Source organism: Anomaloglossus baeobatrachus, chromosome 5 (genome assembly GCF_048569485.1).
Source record: "Anomaloglossus baeobatrachus isolate aAnoBae1 chromosome 5, aAnoBae1.hap1, whole genome shotgun sequence".
In the NCBI taxonomy this organism is placed as follows: Eukaryota; Metazoa; Chordata; class Amphibia; order Anura; family Aromobatidae; genus Anomaloglossus; species Anomaloglossus baeobatrachus.
The window spans coordinates 532,938,491-532,958,125 of NC_134357.1; the positions used below are offsets into that span (position 1 = coordinate 532,938,491).

At 41.5% G+C, this 19,635-nt stretch overlaps 1 protein-coding gene across 1 annotated transcript in view; it reads left to right on the forward strand.

Moving 5' to 3' along the window:
* The window catches only part of LOC142312918 (uncharacterized), a 268,596-nt gene extending 250,167 nt beyond the window's left edge, over positions 1-18,429 (forward strand). The window contains 7 exon segments of the mRNA XM_075351907.1: positions 5,001-5,019; positions 5,103-5,252; positions 5,382-5,561; positions 5,645-5,768; positions 5,852-5,949; positions 6,147-6,237; positions 16,259-18,429. Coding sequence (XP_075208022.1) covers positions 5,001-5,019; positions 5,103-5,252; positions 5,382-5,561; positions 5,645-5,768; positions 5,852-5,949; positions 6,147-6,237; positions 16,259-17,529 — 1,933 coding nt within the window. The 3' untranslated portion in view covers positions 17,530-18,429.
* Positions 18,430-19,635: the final 1,206 nt, after the last annotated feature.

Below are 19,635 nucleotides of genomic sequence, written 5' to 3' on the forward strand. Positions count from 1 at the left end.
ACTTGAGAATAAAGTTACCATGAAAATTATTACATACATATAAGATAAAATACAATACAAATATCAATGGTTTTCTGGACTAGATTAAGAATGTGTATAAATTCTGATACATTAATTATAGTGCATCAATGTGAATGTGCAGGTATAACATTTACAAGTGAATAAGCATAAGATATGCGCAAATACATTACTTTACAAGTATAAATGAATCTGCACATATATGAAGATGCACACAAGAAATTTTTTTATATATTATTTTTTTTAAATATTTTATTATTATATTTTTTTATTATTTTTTTATATTATTATTGTATGCATACATGCACATATGTGTGTGCATAAATGCATACATTTACTTTCTTCATTAATGCTCGATTGTAACACAACATGCAATCTTTCCAATTAAACATGAAAGTTTACTTAGAATTGTATCTTCATGTTCCCCCCCATGTGCTATTAAAAAATTCATGCTACCTTTGAACAAAATTTTGGGTGCAAATGACCAAAATTGCCTAAAATAACCCGCATTTTATGCCAATACTATACTCTCATGAATTAATATTCCAAATAGAAAGACTAATTTTTAATTTTATAGGAAAGGATTTCTTTGTTTGTTTAACCCCTTAACGACCGCGGGCCGTAAAATTACGTCCTAAATGACATAATCTTACTGCCCGCGGTCCTCCGGCGGCAGCATGCCGCGATCGGCACACATCTCAGCTGATTTTCACAGCTGAGATGTGTGCCTGCTAGGCACGAGCAGAATCGTTATCTGCTCGTGCCGATTAACCCCTTATAATGGCGCTGTCAATACATGACAGCGCCATTATAAGCGCAATCGCGGTAAAGTTTTACTTACCGCCGAAACCGGAAGTCACGTGACGCGATCACGTGACTCCCGATAGTTGTCATGGTAGTACAGGGTCATGTGATGACTCCTGTACTACACATGAATTGGTTTCACTTTCGCTGTGCCCGGGGCACAGCAAAAGAGAAAGACAGCGTATCTGCTGTTTACAGCCTTCCAGCTGTGATCAGCAGATACTGCAGAGCGATCGGAATGCTGATCGCAATAGCCCCCTAGGGGGACTAGTAAAATAAAAAAAAAAAGTAAAAAAATAAGTTTTAAAAAATTAAAAAAAAACAAAAAAACCTAAAAGTTCAAATCACCCCCCATTCGCCCCATTGAAAATTAAAGGGTTAAAAAAATAAAAAATATACACACATTTGGTATCGCCGCGTTCAGAAACGCCCGATCTATCAAAATATAAAATCAATTAATCTGATCAGTAAACGGCGTAGCGGCAAAAAAATTCCAAACGCCAAAACGACGTTTTTTTGTCGCCACAACTTTTGCGCAAAATGCAATAAGAGGCGATCAAAACGTAGCATCTGCGCAAAAATGGTACCGTTAAAAACGTCAGCTCGAGACGCAAAAAATAAGCCGTCATTGAGCCCAAGATCCCGAAAAATGAGAACGCTACGGGTCACGGAATATGGCGTAAAACGTGCGCCACTTTTTTCGGACAAACTTCCGATTTTTTTTTAACCCCTTATATAAAAGTAAACCTATACATGTTTGGTGTCTACGAACTCGCACTGACCTGAGGCATCACACCCACACATCAGTTTTACCATATAGTGAACACAGTGAATAAAATATCTCAAAAACTATAGTGCTATCGCACTTTTTTTGCAATTTTTCAGCATTTGGAATTTTTTTGCCATTTTCTAGTACACAATATGGTAAAACTGATGATTTCATTTAAAAGTACAGCTCGTTCCGCAAAAAATGAGCCCTCACATGACCATATTGACTGAAAAATAAAAAAGTTACATCTCTCAGAAAAAGAATGGCGAAAAAAAAAAACGGAAAGCGAAAAATCGGCCGGTCGTGAAAGGGTTAATGAAACTTTTTTTCCCTCTCCCCCCGGTTTATTAATTAGGCTATACTCAAGTGAACAAATTGAGATGTATGTTATATTGAGGCGGAGGCCACCAAATCATATTGTGAGTTATAGCTGTCTGCTTATTAATACTAACAGAAGGACCAAACTCTAAAAAAGCCACAGTTAAATCTGCAATACATTCATTTCTAATTTCGGCATTTTAGAATTAAATACAAGTAATTTCAAAAGGGAACTTGAACGCATTCTGCGGCTAACATGTGTTCAAGTCAATATGAGAGAATCCATGCGCCACAGACAAAGCAAAGAAAATCGCATCATGGCTGAACGAAAAAAGCAAATAGAAATCACATGGGCCGCACATAATGTGAGCTAAAGTTATGGGTCACAATGTTTGGGGATGAGTTCTTATGTTGCAGATAGTTAATTATCAATAGGTATTTTTCAGATTTAATGCGCATGCATCAAATCAGTATTGATAAATTTGTAATTACCAGTGAATATTATGAGGTGCAAAGATTTTTCGTCACAGTGTAGTACCAAAACAGACCTTCACTGTTTATTATTAATAAAAAATCATGAGATCTCTGCGGAGATTCAAACCATGGGGAAAAGTGGTTCCCAGTTTGAATATCCACCAGGCCTCTCTTTTACGCAAAAGTTTTTCCATGTTACCCCCTCTATGCGACCTATGTACCCTCTCTATACCATATACCTGCAGGGTGTCAATCGTGCCCTGATGTTTATTGATGAAGTGTTTAGATAACTGGGATGTGCCTCTAGAAGTTTTTTTGTGTGTTATATCATATAAATGTTCTTTTATGCGTATGTGAAGTTCCCGTTTTGTGCTTCCAATATATTTTAATTTGCAAGTTGTGCATTCTGCCAGGTAAACTATGTATGTGCTTCTGCAGTTAATGAAAGTTTTTATTACATAGCTGCTATTAGCATTGCTGTTAACAAAGGATGTGGTTTTTCTAGGAGTCAATGGACATAGTTTACACTGTTTTCTCGCACATTGGTAAGAACCCTTTAAAGACAACCAATTGGTGCCTGGGAGATTTGGTTTTTTATTGTAAGGCTATGTGCGCACACTGCGTCTTTTTGACGCTGCGTTTTTGGCCGCTAAAAACGCACAAAAACGCACCTGCGTCGAAAAAACGCATAAAAAAACGCATGCGTTTTTGCCGCGATTTGGTGCGTTTTTGGCTGCGTTTTGCTGCGTTTTTGATCTCTGCGTTTTGCTGCATTTTTCAAATGCATTGCATGGGCGGAAAACGCAGAAAAACGCAGGAAAGAACTGACTCAAAAGCGCAGGTAAAAAAAACAGATGTGTGTGGACAGCAAAAATGAAAACTCATAGACTTTGCTGGGGAAGCAAAGTCCTGCAGTTTTGAGGCCAAAAACGCACCCGAAAAACGCGCAAAAACGCAGCGAAAAACGCACTGTGCGCACATAGCCTTAATGTCACTCGGGGATAATTTGTCACCCAGTGATTTTGCTCTTTTGGCAACTACTCTGCAATTGTTGTTAAGAATTTTTTTTAAAGTTGTATCTGTTTTTAAAATACTCAGATTGCGGAAAAAGATTTTTCGTATATCCACAAACTGATTACTGTATTGTAATGCTAAAGTGATGATTGGGTTGGCAGTGGAATGGTCTTTAGGTAAAATCTGGGTGGCAGTTTTTATTGAGGTGTTTTTGGATTTTACAATTTTTTGTGCTCTACTAAGCATCCAGTTTTTATAACCTCTTTTTTTAAGTCTAGAATTAATGGTGTTTACTTCAGTTTGTAGAGTTTTTTGAGAGTTACAATTTCTATATGCACGTTGCGTTTCCCCTACTGGTATGGCCTTAATAGTGTGTGACGGATGATGGCTTGCTGCATGCAAAATCGTATTTCCCGATACTTTTTTTCTGTGAGTACATGTTTCAATTTGCCCAGTGCTAAGGCCCGTCATTCGCAAATCCAGAAAATTCACAGTGCATTGTTGAAAATCCACCTTAAATTAAAGTTTCATTAAACAAACAAAGAAATCATTTCCTATAAAATTAAAAATTAGTCTTTCTATTTGGAATATTAATTCATGAGAGTATAGTATTGGCATAAAATGTGGGTTATTTTAGGCAATTTTGGTCATTTGCACCCAAAATTTTGCTCAAAGGTAGCATGAATTTTTTAATAGCACATGGGGGGAACATGAAGATACAATTCTAAGTAAACTTTCATGTTTAATTGGAAAGATTGCATGTTGTGTTACAATCGAGCATTAATGAAGAAAGTAAATGTATGCATTTATGCACACACATATGTGCATGTATGCATACAATAATAATATAAAAAAAATAATAAAAAATATAATAATAAAATAAAGAATATTTAAAAAAAATAATATATAAAAAAATTTCTTGTGTGCATCTTCATATATGTGCAGATTCATTTATACTTGTAAAGTAATGTATTTGCGCATATCTTATGCTCATTCACTTGTAAATGTTATACCTGCACATTCACATTGATCCACTATAATTAATGTATCAGAATTTATACACATTCTTAATCTAGTCCAGAAAACCATTGATATTTGTATTGTATTTTATCTTATATGTATGTAATAATTTTCATGGTAACTTTATTCTCAAGTATGTAAGGTGCTCAAGTGATTTAAACATCTGTTCCACTAATCAGCATTTGCATATAAACTCTGTAGCGCCGTCTTCCCAGCATCATGATTAAGGGTGAGTGTTTTCACCTGAAACGCGTAGTGATGGTCATGTCATTCTCTGTATCTGCATGATGAAATAAAGACGTGATTCTTTGTCTGAAGAGCTGGACATCCTTTCTTCTTACATTTACCGGGCCGTGGCAGTGCCTGTCCGTGCTCCAGGACGGAATCGAGATTGAGCCTTTTGCATGGTGAGCTGATTCACACAAATTGAATACAATGACAACACTCGATGCCAGATAGCGAGATACCTGCTCTGTGTAACCGGCTACCTGAGGAAGGGGGAGGATGTACCCCCGTAACGCATAGTGGCATATTAATCCTTAATAAATCTTCATCAATAATCTTATCACTACCTTCTTCTCAGTAGCGCGGCCGATACCGTGGTATTTTCCCCTTTTTTTGCTCTCCAATCACCATCATGTAATAATAGATCATGGAGAACATCGGTTTATATCTTCTCATTCAGGTCCCTACAATTTCGGATCCTGTCAGTGGAGATCTTCTATATAAGAGAATTGTCCTGATTGACCCATCAAGGATGGATATGGACAGGGAGAAGATGGCGGAGAGGATATTACACCTCACTCTAGAGATCCTCTTCCGGCTTACTGGAGAGGTGAGAGCTTCTGATGACGTCACATTACATCATTCTTATCTATGGGAATAACAGATGGACAGAACTGGAGAGGTGAGGACTCTGGAAATGTCTGTAGTGAGATTTATTAATGTGTCTCTCCATAACCAGGATTACACAGTAGTGAAGAAGACCTCTAGTGATCGCTGTCAGGACCCTGTGTCTGAGGGAGGGGGAAGACCCCTGAGCCCAATCACAGGGCCTCCACCTCACCCCCAGAAACATGAGGACATCAATGATCAGAAGATCCTAGAACTCACCTACAAGATGATTGAGCTGCTGACTGGAGAGGTGACACTGCTGGGAATGCTGGGACATTATACAGTAACGCTATGAAGGGATCGGGGTGATGACGGTATCATTGTATGTGTCAGGTTTCTATAAGGTGTCAGGATGTCACAGTCTATTTCTCCATGGAGGAGTGGGAGTATTTAGAAGGACACAAAGATCTGTACAAGGACGTCATGATGGAGGTTCCCCAGCCCCTCACATCACCAGGTAATAGACAGGACTAAATACACACGGCCTATAATTATCTGTATGTAAAGAATTAATTCAGTCCCTGTATGTGTCTCCTCCAGTTCTATCCAGTGAGAGGAAAATATCAGAGAGATGTCCCCATCCTCTTCTTCCACAGGACTGTAAACAAGAAGATCCCAATGTTCCTCAGGATCATCAGGTAGATGGAGAGAAGGTGCCATGAAATCTCCCTATGATGTGTAGACGGCTGTGAAGGTCTTGTGTTCAGTCTTGTTTTATCTTCCAGTATTATATGTTTTATACTTGTGTAATGAGATTGGTGGAGATGGCAGGATTAGAGCTGATCATAGATGTGACTTCTCCATCTGTCTGTGACTTTTACATTATTTGTTTCAGGGTAAAGATCTGACCCATATTAATACTACAGAGACATATGTGAGGGAAGATGAGCGGTATAAAGAGGAGATTTCTACAGATAACCGCCCAGGTGAGTAGTAACCACTGAATGCAGAGAAGCCACAGATTCTTCTCAGTCTCAGTCTGTGGCTGTTTTATCTGCGGTGTAGTCCGGCCATGTCACAAGCAAGTGGTCAGAATTCTCCTGCTAAATCACTACATGCTCCTCCACCCAAACTGTCCCCTGTACTGTAGGCATTGTAAATGGTTGTAGTGAGACTGGTTTTGGCTAGAGCTTACTGCCCAGAGGATCCATCCAACCCTCTGGAATTAGAATTTGATGAACATTACCTGCCCAGGTCTCTAATTTGCAAGGCCAAATTACAGTGTAGATAGAATGTGCAGACAACAGAGAAAATCAATATATAATCCATATGGTAGGTCTTGCTTTTATGATAAATCAATATTCCATGTGCACTAAGAGCAAAGTGTGAATTTCTTTTTTCTTCAATTTTTCCTTTATATTTACATACTTAAATTTAAGCAATAGACACTTAAACACGATAAAATACAATTAATTTTTTCCTTTCAGCTAGTTCTTATCAATAATTTCCCTTGTAAATAATAAGTAAAGTAAGTTGATCTTTACTAGGACAATCCATCTTCACTCCTATAGAATAAATAAACAAAAAAGAATGAAAGGATAAAACAATATACTATTCAATCTGGTGACTTGTTGTTGCATGGTCGGTTCTTCTGTCTGTTGGGCTATAGCCTTTTCTTCCTTGTTCTCATGCTGATGGTTCTTATTGTCTTTGTTGTTCCTTTTTGATTATCTGTTCTCCAGGTGTTTCTCATTTTCCCATTTTGGTCTGCCCTATCACATTCTGGGTTGGGTTATATATGTTTACCTTTCTCTGAACTTGCTTGCTGGATACATCTCTAGGTGGACTTGTTTCTATAAGTTCCAGCCCTTCAGTTTAGGGGTTCACCTTGTGGGTAAACACTAGTTTCTGCTGTGTGGTGGTTTATTTTACTTTCCAGCTATTATGCTCGCCGGGCGAGCAGGGATTTTAGTAAACCCACTGGGACACAACACACAAAAACCCGGAGAGGCTTGATTACGGACTTAAGCCTAGTTTTCTCCAGAGCTCCTAATGCTTGAGGTGTTACGCTGCAGGGATTGGTCCGGGTGCTACTTGGGAGACTGGTGTTGCGTTAGCTGGCCCGAGGGGTACGAAAGCAACAGTCATTGGTGATAGATGAAAACGGCAGCAGGTATAGAGGCTCTGTCCGGGATGAATGGCAGCAGATGGTGGTGATACTTATTGGCAGCAGGTATCGTGGAAGGCGGCCGAGGTGGTGGCTCAAAGCGGCAGCAGGTAGATATAATGGTAGCGACACTCTGTAATAGAGACAGGAACAAGCAACAGAACTACCACAATTTAAACAGCAGCAGCACAGTGCTAGTGAACCTGGCAACAGCAATGAGTCTATGTGTAACTCATTGCCCAGGCAACTTCTGAAATGCCAGAGTTGCCTTTAATACCTACGGCCTTCCAGCTGACCTGGGAGGGACTTCTATGTTAGGAGGACACTGGCCCTTTAAGAAAGGGGTTGTGGCCGCCAGCCTGCCCTACGTTCTGGGGCCAGGATCCTGGTAGGAGTGCAGATACTCTGTGGAGCTGCAGCATGGGGCAGAGAAGGGGCCACAGCAGCAGGATGCCTGGACAGGTGAAGGAACCAACAACCACACTGGGGAAGGGAAGCAGGAGAATGTGAGGTCGCCGGCATGGGTTTTAGACCAGCACTTATTCTTTATATGAACATGCTTTTATTTTCTCACTCTGAGTTTTTGTGTCATCCTGCACTTCTTCCTCTTCTGTTGTAGGTAGCATTTTGCGGCCTCCACTCTGATCCTACAGGAGGTATAAGAAACTCCTCAATGGCTTTTTAGGGAGTTAGGTGAAAGGTGGTGTTTTTACTTGTGCGGCTAGTGTCTTTCCAGTCTGTACAAGGACCAGATCGGTGCGGGCGCGAGTTCTATCTGTAGGAGGTTCTCCCATTTTCCGTTACCTGTGTGTAAGAGTGTTTACGTTCATAACACTCAGCAACAAATAACAATAGAAATCTGAATCCTCTTTGTATGACGAGTCCCTCTTTAATATCTGTGACAGTAATAATTCACTTTTTAATTTAATGTTTAGCACAGGGTAATTGTAAGAAAAGCGGGAGATTAGTATTATCCACAGTGAGTACATGGGGGGTAGGGAGCCCACCCACAGGAGCTTTTCTAAATGCCTCAAAATGTGGTTATCAAAAAAAAAGAACAGTAAATATTATATAAACGTCGGATATTTTACCTTCAAGAGCCTGAAAGATATTTTCTCTAAGAATTCTACAAATGTCCATTATATAAAAACTTGTACCACTCATATCTACCGCCCTTTCACACACTCTTTACACTCCATCTATATCAGTCTTGTACACATACTGGCTGGAGACCGGTTCATACAGCGTTATTTGAATCCCCTATCTATTATATTGATGGCCGGACCATACAAAACCAGCACTTTTTACCATTCGCCCTTTGTGCCTCCCCTATTTCCTCATAGATTGGAGCTTCTGAGCAGCGCCTTTCTCATCTTGGTTGTGTTATTCTGTAATGTCTGAATTTGTTTGTACATGTCCCCTCTAAATTGTAAAGTGCTGTGGAATACATTGGCGCTATATAAATAATAATATTTATTGAAATTAGCACGCAGTGGGGGGGCGTGGCCTGGACATGGAGCCGACAGGAAGCACACTGTAAGAGCTCCTCACCAACGGCTGCAAACACCACCATCCACCAGCGATTAAAGAAGCTTACCGGAACCAGATGAGAGGGAAAGTGGGTCTCAGGTCGCAGACACCTGCCAGAGGGACTTCCAGCCGCGGGCGGCAAGGTATCGTGCCATTCCTGACCGAGTCCCAGCGTCCTCCCAGGCCTGTAATGGCGACCGGGACACGTGCTGCTGCGACCCGGCTGACACAGCCTGAGCGCTCTCCTGCTTCCCCCGCCCGCTCTGCACAACAGCCGGGTGGAAAGTTACTGACTGACCCGACACCGCAGACCTCTGGAGGGATGACTTCTGGGAGAGACGCCGGAGACCGGCCTGTGGTGGATGATGGGGGAGGGGTGAGCAGTGGGAATATGACTGCAGGGCGCGCTTCTCCCTCTGGGTCCTCACAGGGCAGGGGATCTTCTGCCTCCCTCCCTGACTGCTCCAGCACACCAAGCACCCCGCGGTCGTTCCCTGCCCCACAACACTCACAGGCCCCAGCAGCTGGCTCAGGAGAGGCCATTGAGCAGAGCTTGCTTACCCTCCCCTGCCGTGGAAGGGAGAATACAGCTACTCCCCTGCAACATTATGGGGATGAACAAGGCTCAGAAATGTCAGCTCTAAGAGACCAAATCAATGCTATGCCAACCAAAATGGATATGGAGGGATACATTGCCCGCCTGGAGGCTGTTTGTAAAACGGAAATTCGCTCCTTGAAGGAGGATATGTCATCACTGACTAACTCCGTGCGGGCCCTTGAATCGTCAACCCAGGATTTATACTCTCAGCAAAGTTCACAACAGCAGCTTATAGATCAGCAGGCTCAACAGATCCACCTCTTGTTTGACATGATGGAAGATGCTGAAAACCGCAACAGACGAAATAATATACGAATTCGTGGTTTACCAGAGTCAGTTGGGCCTCAGGATCTGATCTCTACACTGCAGAGGATGTTTAACTCCTTGTTGGAACGTCCCCTTGAAACACGCATTGAAATGGACAGAGCACACCGGGCACTGGGGCCCAGAAACCCGGATCCAGAGAGGCCAAGGGACATTATTTGCAGGGTACACTTCTTCCAGATCAAGGAGCATATTATGAGAAAAGCAAGAGATAAAGGTACCCTTGATTTTAAAGGAACTCCCATCCAACTTCTAGCGGATCTTTCCCGATCCACACTTGCAAAAAGAAGAGCCCTGAGACCCCTGCTGGAGGTTCTACGCAACAACAATATTGCTTATTCCTGGGGCTATCCTTTTCAACTACAAGTCAGGAAGGGTCCCAATCTGAAAATCTTGAGATCTCCGGCTGACCTGCCAGATTTTCTGTCGGCTCTGGATCTCCCTGGGATAAAGTTACTGGACTGGCCATATACTACACCTCCACCCCAGAGAGTGGCCCGTCGTGGCGGTTCCTTCCCCTTTGATCAACACCGTACTCAGTGACAAAGACCTCAGAAGTCGCCGAGAACCTCATCGGCGGAGACTTGAACTCTCGGGACTTCTGGGTGATAAGTGTTGTTCGAGAAAGGAGTTAGGGTTATCATGGCCTACTCTGATACCTAACCAATATTGCCCAATATCTGCCCCCCCCCTTTTTTTTTTTTTTCTCTCTCTCCCCCCTCCCCCCCCCCCCCCCCCGGGCATCACCAATTCTAATAATGTTGGGATTCTCTGTCCCCCCCTCTCGGCATGCTCTAATGCTGGGTTGGTGTACTTGAACCCCCCTGGGTATATGTACCTCTCCTAAAAATCTCACGGGATGTGAGTTAGAGGCGGGAGTTTATCTTTACCTCTCTTGCCACATTCTTTACTTTGTTGATGTGATTTATTTACTGAGCCTGAGTTGTTAGCTGTTATATATGCTACTTCTAATTTGGTCGGGTGAATGACCATATGTGATTTTTTTTTTTTTTTTTTTTTCTGCCCTTTTTTGGTATTATCTAGTTAGGTGGTGTAGCAGCCGTTTCTCAGGTGACATAGTTTTCAGTCACCTCCCACATTAGGGTGTGTTCCTAGAAGACTGGTTACGAGAATTCTCTCGGTTTTGATTGCCTTTTGAGCTAGGACTCAAGAGGCTAAGTAAAGACAAGTTTTGATATTAGTCTTTATTATTCTGATCTCTTTTTCCGTTCTACTACTTTCTCTGCTTTCTTTTTTAATTTAATCTTAGTTTCTTTCTTCTCCCTCCCCATCTTCTCACTTTTCCCTTGGGTGCCCAGAGGATAGTGCTTCTACGATGTCGAACCTCAACTTATGCTCTCTAAATGTTAGAGGATTTAATGTACCAGAGAAGAGATCCAAGATCCTCTATAACATGCATAAAAAAATAATCCATATTCTACTGCTTCAGGAGACCCATTTTAAAACAGACCACATTCCCGCATTTAAGCATAGATATTATACTTCCTGGTTTCATAGTACCAATTCAGTCGCAAAATCCAAGGGAGTTAGCATCGCTCTACATAAATCTCTCCCAGCTCAGGTTTTATCAGTTAAGCCTGACCCAGAGGGGCGATTCATTTTTATCAAACTTAAGATCTGTACCAAGTTATTTACCATTGCTAATCTTTATCTCCCCAACCAGGACCCGGCCAGGATTTGCCAAAAATACCTGAACACTCTCTCTGAATTCGCTGAAGGCTCCCTGATTCTTGGAGGAGATTTCAATCTCATCTTTGATCGGGCTGTTGACTCCTCCTTGGGTAGGTCTTCTGTTTCTGCAGTGAAACTGCGAGGTCTCAGGAGTAAATTACTAGACTTGAGGCTCATCGACGTCTGGCGTACCCTACACCCTAAAACACGGGACTACACTTTCTATTCTCCTGTCCATGATATGTACAGTAGAATAGACCTTTTTTTATTAGTCACCACCTACTCTCACATGACCCGGCCTGTACTATAGACCCTATGGTATGGTCCGATCATGCCTCGGTGTCACTTTCTCTCCTTTTGACAGACCTACGCCCCGGGGAATGGTTATGGTCTTTAAATCCACACTTATTAAAAGATCAGACGTGTCAGTTAGCCATCAGGAAGACCATCACAGACTTCTTCGAATTTCATGCCAATGACGTAACACCCTTACCTCTCCAATGGGAGACCCTGAAGGGGATGATTCGGGGGACCTTTATTCAACAGGGAACCAGACTTAAAAGAGATAGAGCCTGCGCAATAGACAGATTACTGACTTCCATTCAACACCTAGAACAGACACATAAATGGACTCATGACCCTCAGATTTTAACAGACTTGCTCAAGGCTAGACTAGACTTGGGAGCCCTCTTAGATGCAGCGTCTGCCCGTCATCGAGATAGAGGTAGGAGATTTATGTACGAATTCTCTAACAAGCCAGGCAGAGCTCTGGCTAGATTTCTTAATCCTCAACCTCCCTCTACATTTATCCCTACCATTAAATCACCATCTGGACATTCAGCACACAAACCTCATGAAATAGCGGATGTATTCCGAGATTATTATGACGGGTTATACAACCTAGGTGGCCCAGTGGCGGACATGTCCCCAACAAATTTCCAAGCGAAAGTGGACAACTATGTTGATGGCACCCCTCTCCCCCCATTGAACCATGTGGACTCTCTCATGCTAGATGACCCTTTTAGCGAACAAGAGGTCACTGTGGTTAAGAGTCTGGCCAATGGTAAGAGCCCCGGTCGGGATGGATTCCTGGCCAACTTCTATAAGCAATTTGCTTTGGAACTGACGCCCTTCCTGACTAAGACCTTTAACTCCATATCCTCAGCTTGCCCCTTCGCCGCGCAAACCCTTGCGGCTACCATAATGGTGATTCCCAAGCCTGGGAAGGACCCGTCTTTATGCTCCAACTACCGCCCTATCTCTCTTATAGGAGTAGATGTCAAGATATTCGCCAAATTAATAGCTAACCGGTTGTCCCCGCTGTTGCCTGCCTCAATCCATACTGACCAAACTGGATTTGTCCGAGGTAGAGAGGCGCGCGATAATACTATTAAAACTCTACTTTTGACCTCACATATGTACAGACAAGGTACTCCAGCCTGCCTTCTATCGATCGATGCCGAGAAGGCATTTGATCGTCTCAATTGGACCTTTCTACGCTCCTCCCTGAGGCAGCTGGGAATCGGCCAAACTATGTTAGAGAGAATTTTTGCCATGTATCATAAGCCCTCAGCACGAGTTCAAGCCAACAATACTCTATCTTCTCCCCTGCAAATACCTAATGGCACTAGACAGGGGTGCCCCCTTTCACCCCTTCTATATGTAATAGCCATGGAGCATTTGGCTATATCCCTTCGAAACTCCCCCGATATAAAGGGCTTTGATGTAGGTCAGAAAGATTATAAACTTGCCTTATACGCTGATGACCTCCTTCTATATCTAACAAATCCGGAAATCGCCTTTCCAATTCTCATCCAGGAATTCCAACGTTTTGGCATAGTTTCTAACTTCAAAGTAAACTACTCAAAGACAGAGGCCCTTAATATTACTCTCCCTACCACACAAGTCAATAGACTGAAATCCGCCTTCCCATTTAAGTGGGAGATCCAATCTATCAAGTATCTTGGGATATCTGTTTCGGCCAATCCAGATGAGTTGTTTATGGCTAATTACTCCCCATTACTTACTAGAACTCTTGCTGATCTAAATAGATATAATCGGGGACGACTTTCCTGGTTTGGCCGGATCAATGCCCTCAAGATGGACATACTCCCGAGGTTCCTTTACTTATTCCAAACAGTCCCGATCAAAGTTACTAAACAATATTTCAGACAACTCCAGAGGGCATGTAGCAGATTCGTCTGGGGGACGGGGAGACCTCGGATTCGATACGCCACACTGGTGAGACCCAAATCCAGGGGAGGCGCTGGTTTACCTGATTTTGAAAAGTTTTACCAGAGTGTCCTCCTCACGAGGGTCTTGGATTGGAGATTTAACGATCTCAATAAACAGTGGGTGGGCGTTGAGTCCCATCTCTCCCCGTTCCCTCTGGCACGGCTTCTATGGGCCCTCCTTTAACAGAGACCGGCGGTTTCGGGATTTCAACCTCTGACTCAGGCGCTCATGCTTTTTTGGGACAGGCATCTGGAAACGTTAAACTTATCCCATAGACCGGGGAGTATGAGCTCACTCTTTAATAATCTCGACTTCCCCCCTGCATCGGAGAGATCTACCTTCTTATGTTGGGACTCAGCAGACGGAGTTACCCTGGGACAGGTTGCTAGGAAGCTATCTGGAACGGCGTCTTTTGAAGCTTTGCAGGAGTCATGCCCGGGGAGGAGACTATCCTGGTTGGAATACACTCAACTGACCACATTTATAAAAAGGAAAATCCCGGGAAATGCACTATTATCCAAATCTACACACTTTGAGACCCTAATTTCATTAAATGCCGCGCCGCAACATGCCATCGCATTGATCTACAATCTCTTATGTACAGCCCAATATAAAGGTGCCCCAACGTATTTGGAGGCCTGGCAAAGAGAGCTCCAGATCACGTTGTCAGAACAAGATCATCTCAAAATCTTTACACTCTCTCATAAAATGTCCATTTCCTGCACAGGAGAAAAATTTTAAAATTCTTACACGCTGGTACAGATGCCCTGACGTATTGCATAAGATCTACCTCACAGTACCAGATACCTGCTGGAGATGCGGAGACGAAATTGGTACTATGAAACATATATGGTGGGATTGCTCCTTGATAAGTTCATTCTGGGATTCCATTTTTGAAATATACTTTCAACTGTCGGGTATTCGGGTAATTCCTACTCCTCAAATAGCTTTACTGTCCCTAATCCCTGGATCTGTCTCTGTGACCAAAAGAGGTGTCCTACGCTTTCTTCTCATTGCTGCTCGTATGATTATTTCAAGACATTGGAAGACAACTTCAACCCCCTCTGTAAGGGAATTTTTGGAGGAGATGAATAGATTGGAGAGTATGGAGTCCCTGATGGCAGATGATGAGGACAAATGGGATAAACATGCTGGCACGTGGTCTTCCTGGCTCCTTTTCCGGGAGACTCCGAGATTTACGTCTTGGCTCAAATAAGGGGCTTTACACGGGTCTTTCCTTCCTTGGGTTCCTTTAGTTGATATTTGCAATCTCTAAGAGGATTCGTTTACCTGACGCCGGAATTCTTTGGACACCCAACCTTCTGCTACCTATCTATCCATATCTCCCCCCCCCCCCTCCTCTCATACCCTCCTCTCTTTCCTATACCTATCTTTTTCCTCCTTCGATTCTCTTTCTAACCTTCACTCAGTCTTTATAGTTAAAATAGTTTCCGTAATACTGCTTTGAGTTGACATACCATGATACGGTATAACCTGAATTGTCTTGTTTTAACTGCATTATCTGTTATGGTCTCTTATGTGACCATTCTTATCCTGATAAAAGTTCTCTTACAATAGTGCTACATGCTTGATCCACATGTTTGGATCAACCTTGACTTTTGTTTGATTACATCTTATTCGTGTTATAAGCAATGCTTTGTTCACTTTTTCTTAAACCCAATAAAATTATTTACAGAAAAAAAAAAAAAATTAGCACGCAGTGGATGTTGCAGAGAGAAACTACAAATATGCCATTTTCGTGCCCAGTTTGTGCTATTGGAGTCATGCACACATCTTCTGGATACGTTTTTTTTTACATGGGAGTCTATAGAGAATGGATCCATTAATAGATGGCTATTTAGCCATCCTTTTGTCTTGCATTTGTTACAGATCCGTTCGCCGTATGCTCCAAGGTTAAAAAAATGTATCCAGCAGAAATAATTTTGCCAGTGGGTCTCTTCAGGATCCAGTCTAATGAATGATTACAGGACATTAGAACTCAGTCTTACAAAGTTTGAGCACACTGCAAGGCTCAGAAGTGAGGGGAACATTTAGCTGTGGGAGCACAGATTTTGCTGGATTGGTTTATGGAAGCCATATTGCTTTTCTACAGCCTTTCAGCCACTAGTAAAGTGGTAACCTTTGTTTTCCCATTAATAACTGACAGACTCCATTGGGATCTTGTTTTTTTGCAGGCGGAGTTGAAGTATTTATTGGTATCATTTTGGCCTCCACATTTTTGGGTGGCTTATTATTTCAATGTTTTAAGGGAGTGTGAAGAAAGAGGGTTGAACATCATGCTCTATTAGTTTCAATGTTAAGATTGTGGAATATTTTTTTCTTGGTAAATAACTGAATTTTGCTACATAACTTACAATTTCTATGTATATTTTAAAAATATTATAAGAACATAATTTTTAAGGATATTTTAGTGAAAAATAATAATTTTTATTTTTGGCAGATGACTGTACTAGGAGATCAGATGCTCAACTGATGTCTGCCATTTTTAACTCTGATGACCTTGATATGACTCAAGATATAACTGAAGTGAATGCAATTATTCCAGATATCCCATCATCCCTTCACAGCAAAGATCTATCATCTGATCCTGTTAAACAGGTCCTATCTTCTGATTCATCACAGACTGTTAAGAAAAATAAAAGTAAAAAGAGAAGCATTAATAATCAAATCTCTCTTACAGCAAAAAAGTCATTGTCAAGTGCAGAATATGGAAAACGTTTTTCCCTCAAAATGTCTTTTGTTACACGTAAAAAAATTCACATAGAGGAGAAACATTTTTCATGTTTAGAGTGTGGGAAATATTTTAACCGGAAATCAGGCCTTGTTAGACATGAAAGAGTTCACTCAGGGGAAAAGCCATATTCATGTTCAGAATGTAGAAAATGTTTTGCAAGTAAATCAAATCTGGTTATCCATCAGAGAATACACACAGGAGAGAAGCCCTTTTCATGTTCAGAGTGTGGGAAATGTTTTGCCGATAAATCAAGTCTTCTTACACATCAGAGCATACACACAGGGGAGAAGCCATATTCATGTTCAGAATGTGGTAAATGTTTTGCAAGTAAATCAAATTTGATTAACCATCAGAAAATGCACTCAGGGAAGAAACCTTTTTCATGTTCAGAATGTGGAAAATGTTTTACAGATAAATCACATTTTGATAGGCACCAAAGAATTCACACAGGGGAGAAGCCCTTTTCTTGTTCAGAATGTGGGAAATGTTTTGCAGATAAATCACATTTTGATAGGCACCAGAGAATTCACACAGGGGAGAAGCCATATTCATGTTCAGAATGTGGGAAATGTTTTAATCAGAGTTCACGATTAGTTGTCCATCTGAGAACTCACACAGGGGAGAAGCCCTTTTCATGTTCAGAATGTGGGAAATGTTTTAATCAGAGTTCACAATTAGATGACCACCTAAGAACTCACACAGGGGAGAAGCCATATTCATGTTCAGAATGTGGGAAATGTTTTGCAAAGAAATACAATCTTGTTAACCATCATAGAATTCATTCGGGGGAGAAGCCATTTTCATGTTCAGAATGTGGAAAATGTTTTGCAGAAAAGTCAAGTCTTGTTAAACATCAGAGAGTTCATTCGGGGAAGAAGCCTTTTTCATGTTCAGAATACAAAAATATTTTACCAGCAAATGACATCTTTTTGAACATCAAAAATCTCACATGGGAAAATTTCATATCTAGAAGTTGAGAAATGTTTTACTTGTAAATCACATTTTAACATTTTATTGACGACTGAGAAAATTTCAGACTGGGAAAAACCATATCATTTGACAAACTGTCGAGGAAAACATGAAGTGCTCTAAAATTTCCTGGTAGATGGGTGTGTTAACTTTGGTCTTGATAAAGCACAGTGGACCTACACCAGCAGATGACATGGCTCCCCAAACCATCACTGATTGTGGAAACTTCACACTAGACCTCAAGCAGCTTCAATTGTGGCCTCTCCACTCTTCTTCCAGACTCTGGGACCTTGACTTCCAAATGAAATGCAAAATTTACTTTCATCTGAAAACAACACCTTGGACCACTGAGAACAGTCCAGTTCTTTTTCTTTTTGGGACAGGTAAGACGTTTCTGGCGTTGTCTATTGGTCATGAGTGGCTTGACACAATGAATGCTACACTTGTAGCCCATGTCCTGGATACGTCTGTGTGTGGTGGCTCTTGAAGCACTGACTCCATCAGCAGTCCACTACTTGTGGATCTCCCCCAAATTGTTGAACGGCCTTTTGTTAACAATCCTGTCAAGGCTGCAGTTATCCCAGTTGCTTGTGCACCTCTTTCTACCACACTTTTTCCTTCCACTCAACTTTCCATTAATATGCTTGGATACAGCACTCTGTGAACAGCCAGCTTCTTTAGCAATGACCTTTTTTGGCTTACCCTCCTTGTGCAGTGTGTCAATGACTGCTTTCTGGACATCTGTCAAGTCAGCAGTCTTCCCCATGATTGTGTAGCCTACTGAACCAGACTAAGGGACCATTTTAAATGCTTAGGAACTCTTTGCAGGTGTTTTGTGGTAATTATTCTAATTTTCTTAGATAATGACTTTTGGGTTTTCATTGCCTGTAAGACATAATCATGAACATTAACAGAAATAAACACTTGAAATAGATCACTTTGTTTGTACTGACTCTATATAATGTGTTTCCCTTTTTGTATTGAATTACTGTAATAAATTAACTTTTTAAGGATATTTCAATTTATTGAGATGCATTTGTAGATTAGATGAGGTCCTCTTATTTAGACAGTTTCTATTTTACTCCAATGCTCTTTATATGAACATGAGAAGAGAATCTCATTATACCGAGTAGATAAGCTCCAGGGACAAGGACTCCGTCTCTTACTAACACACTGGAGGCCCAAAGTATCCAGGCCCTGGAGCCCAGATACTTTCATTTTTGGCTCTGGTATTTCTTTTAGTATAAGTCTCTTTCTCATACAGTCCTGTAGTAATGATTTTGTTAATCACGTTTTGTAGGACAGTTCATTTGAATTCATCTAAATGTTATCAATTTATGTGCAAGAAACAATATAAGTCCTACTGCAGTTTTATCACTTGTCCAGTGTCAGGTCTTCTATATTCTTTAATAAAAAAAAAACCTTGGTGTCTTCAACCAAACTTGCTGATTATGATTATACAATTGTAATAACGTAACTCCAAAAAAGTATGTATAATCCCGCAGCATATGTATAGGGTCAGCAGATTCAGATAAAGGGCATAAGTGTGACCGCTACCAGGCCCAGTTTCCACTAAGCACTTCGCAGATGGTGTAGTCACAATCAAGCCCATGGAGGAAGAGAGCCCGCCAGCGCCATTTTCAGCTGAATGGGTGTCCTTGCTATAGGACACTAGCTATAAGCACAACAAATGCTATGCAGACCACCAGACGTTCACAAGTCGGCAAATGACGTTGGTGTGCATGTTCGGTGGGACATAACTACCATGTGCCAGCCTGCTATGGTACACCAAGTATAGAGGAAGACAGTTGAGAAAACGCCATTGTGAAAAAGAAAAAAAGAAAGACACTCACCGGGCTGCTGTGAAAAATCTTATTTAATCCGACATGAAGTTACAGGTGATATAAAAGGCTGTGGGGGAGGGGGTGCATGGAGTATGCAAGACGATGGCGGTTTTGTGCCTATACGGCACTTCGACAGGTCCACAACTCATGACGTCAGTTCCTATTTTTTATAGGCATTACACTTGGTTAATAGACGTCAATCATGTTAAAAACTATTAAAAACAAAATAAGGACTTCAACATTCAGCATTATATTGAACACGATGTATTC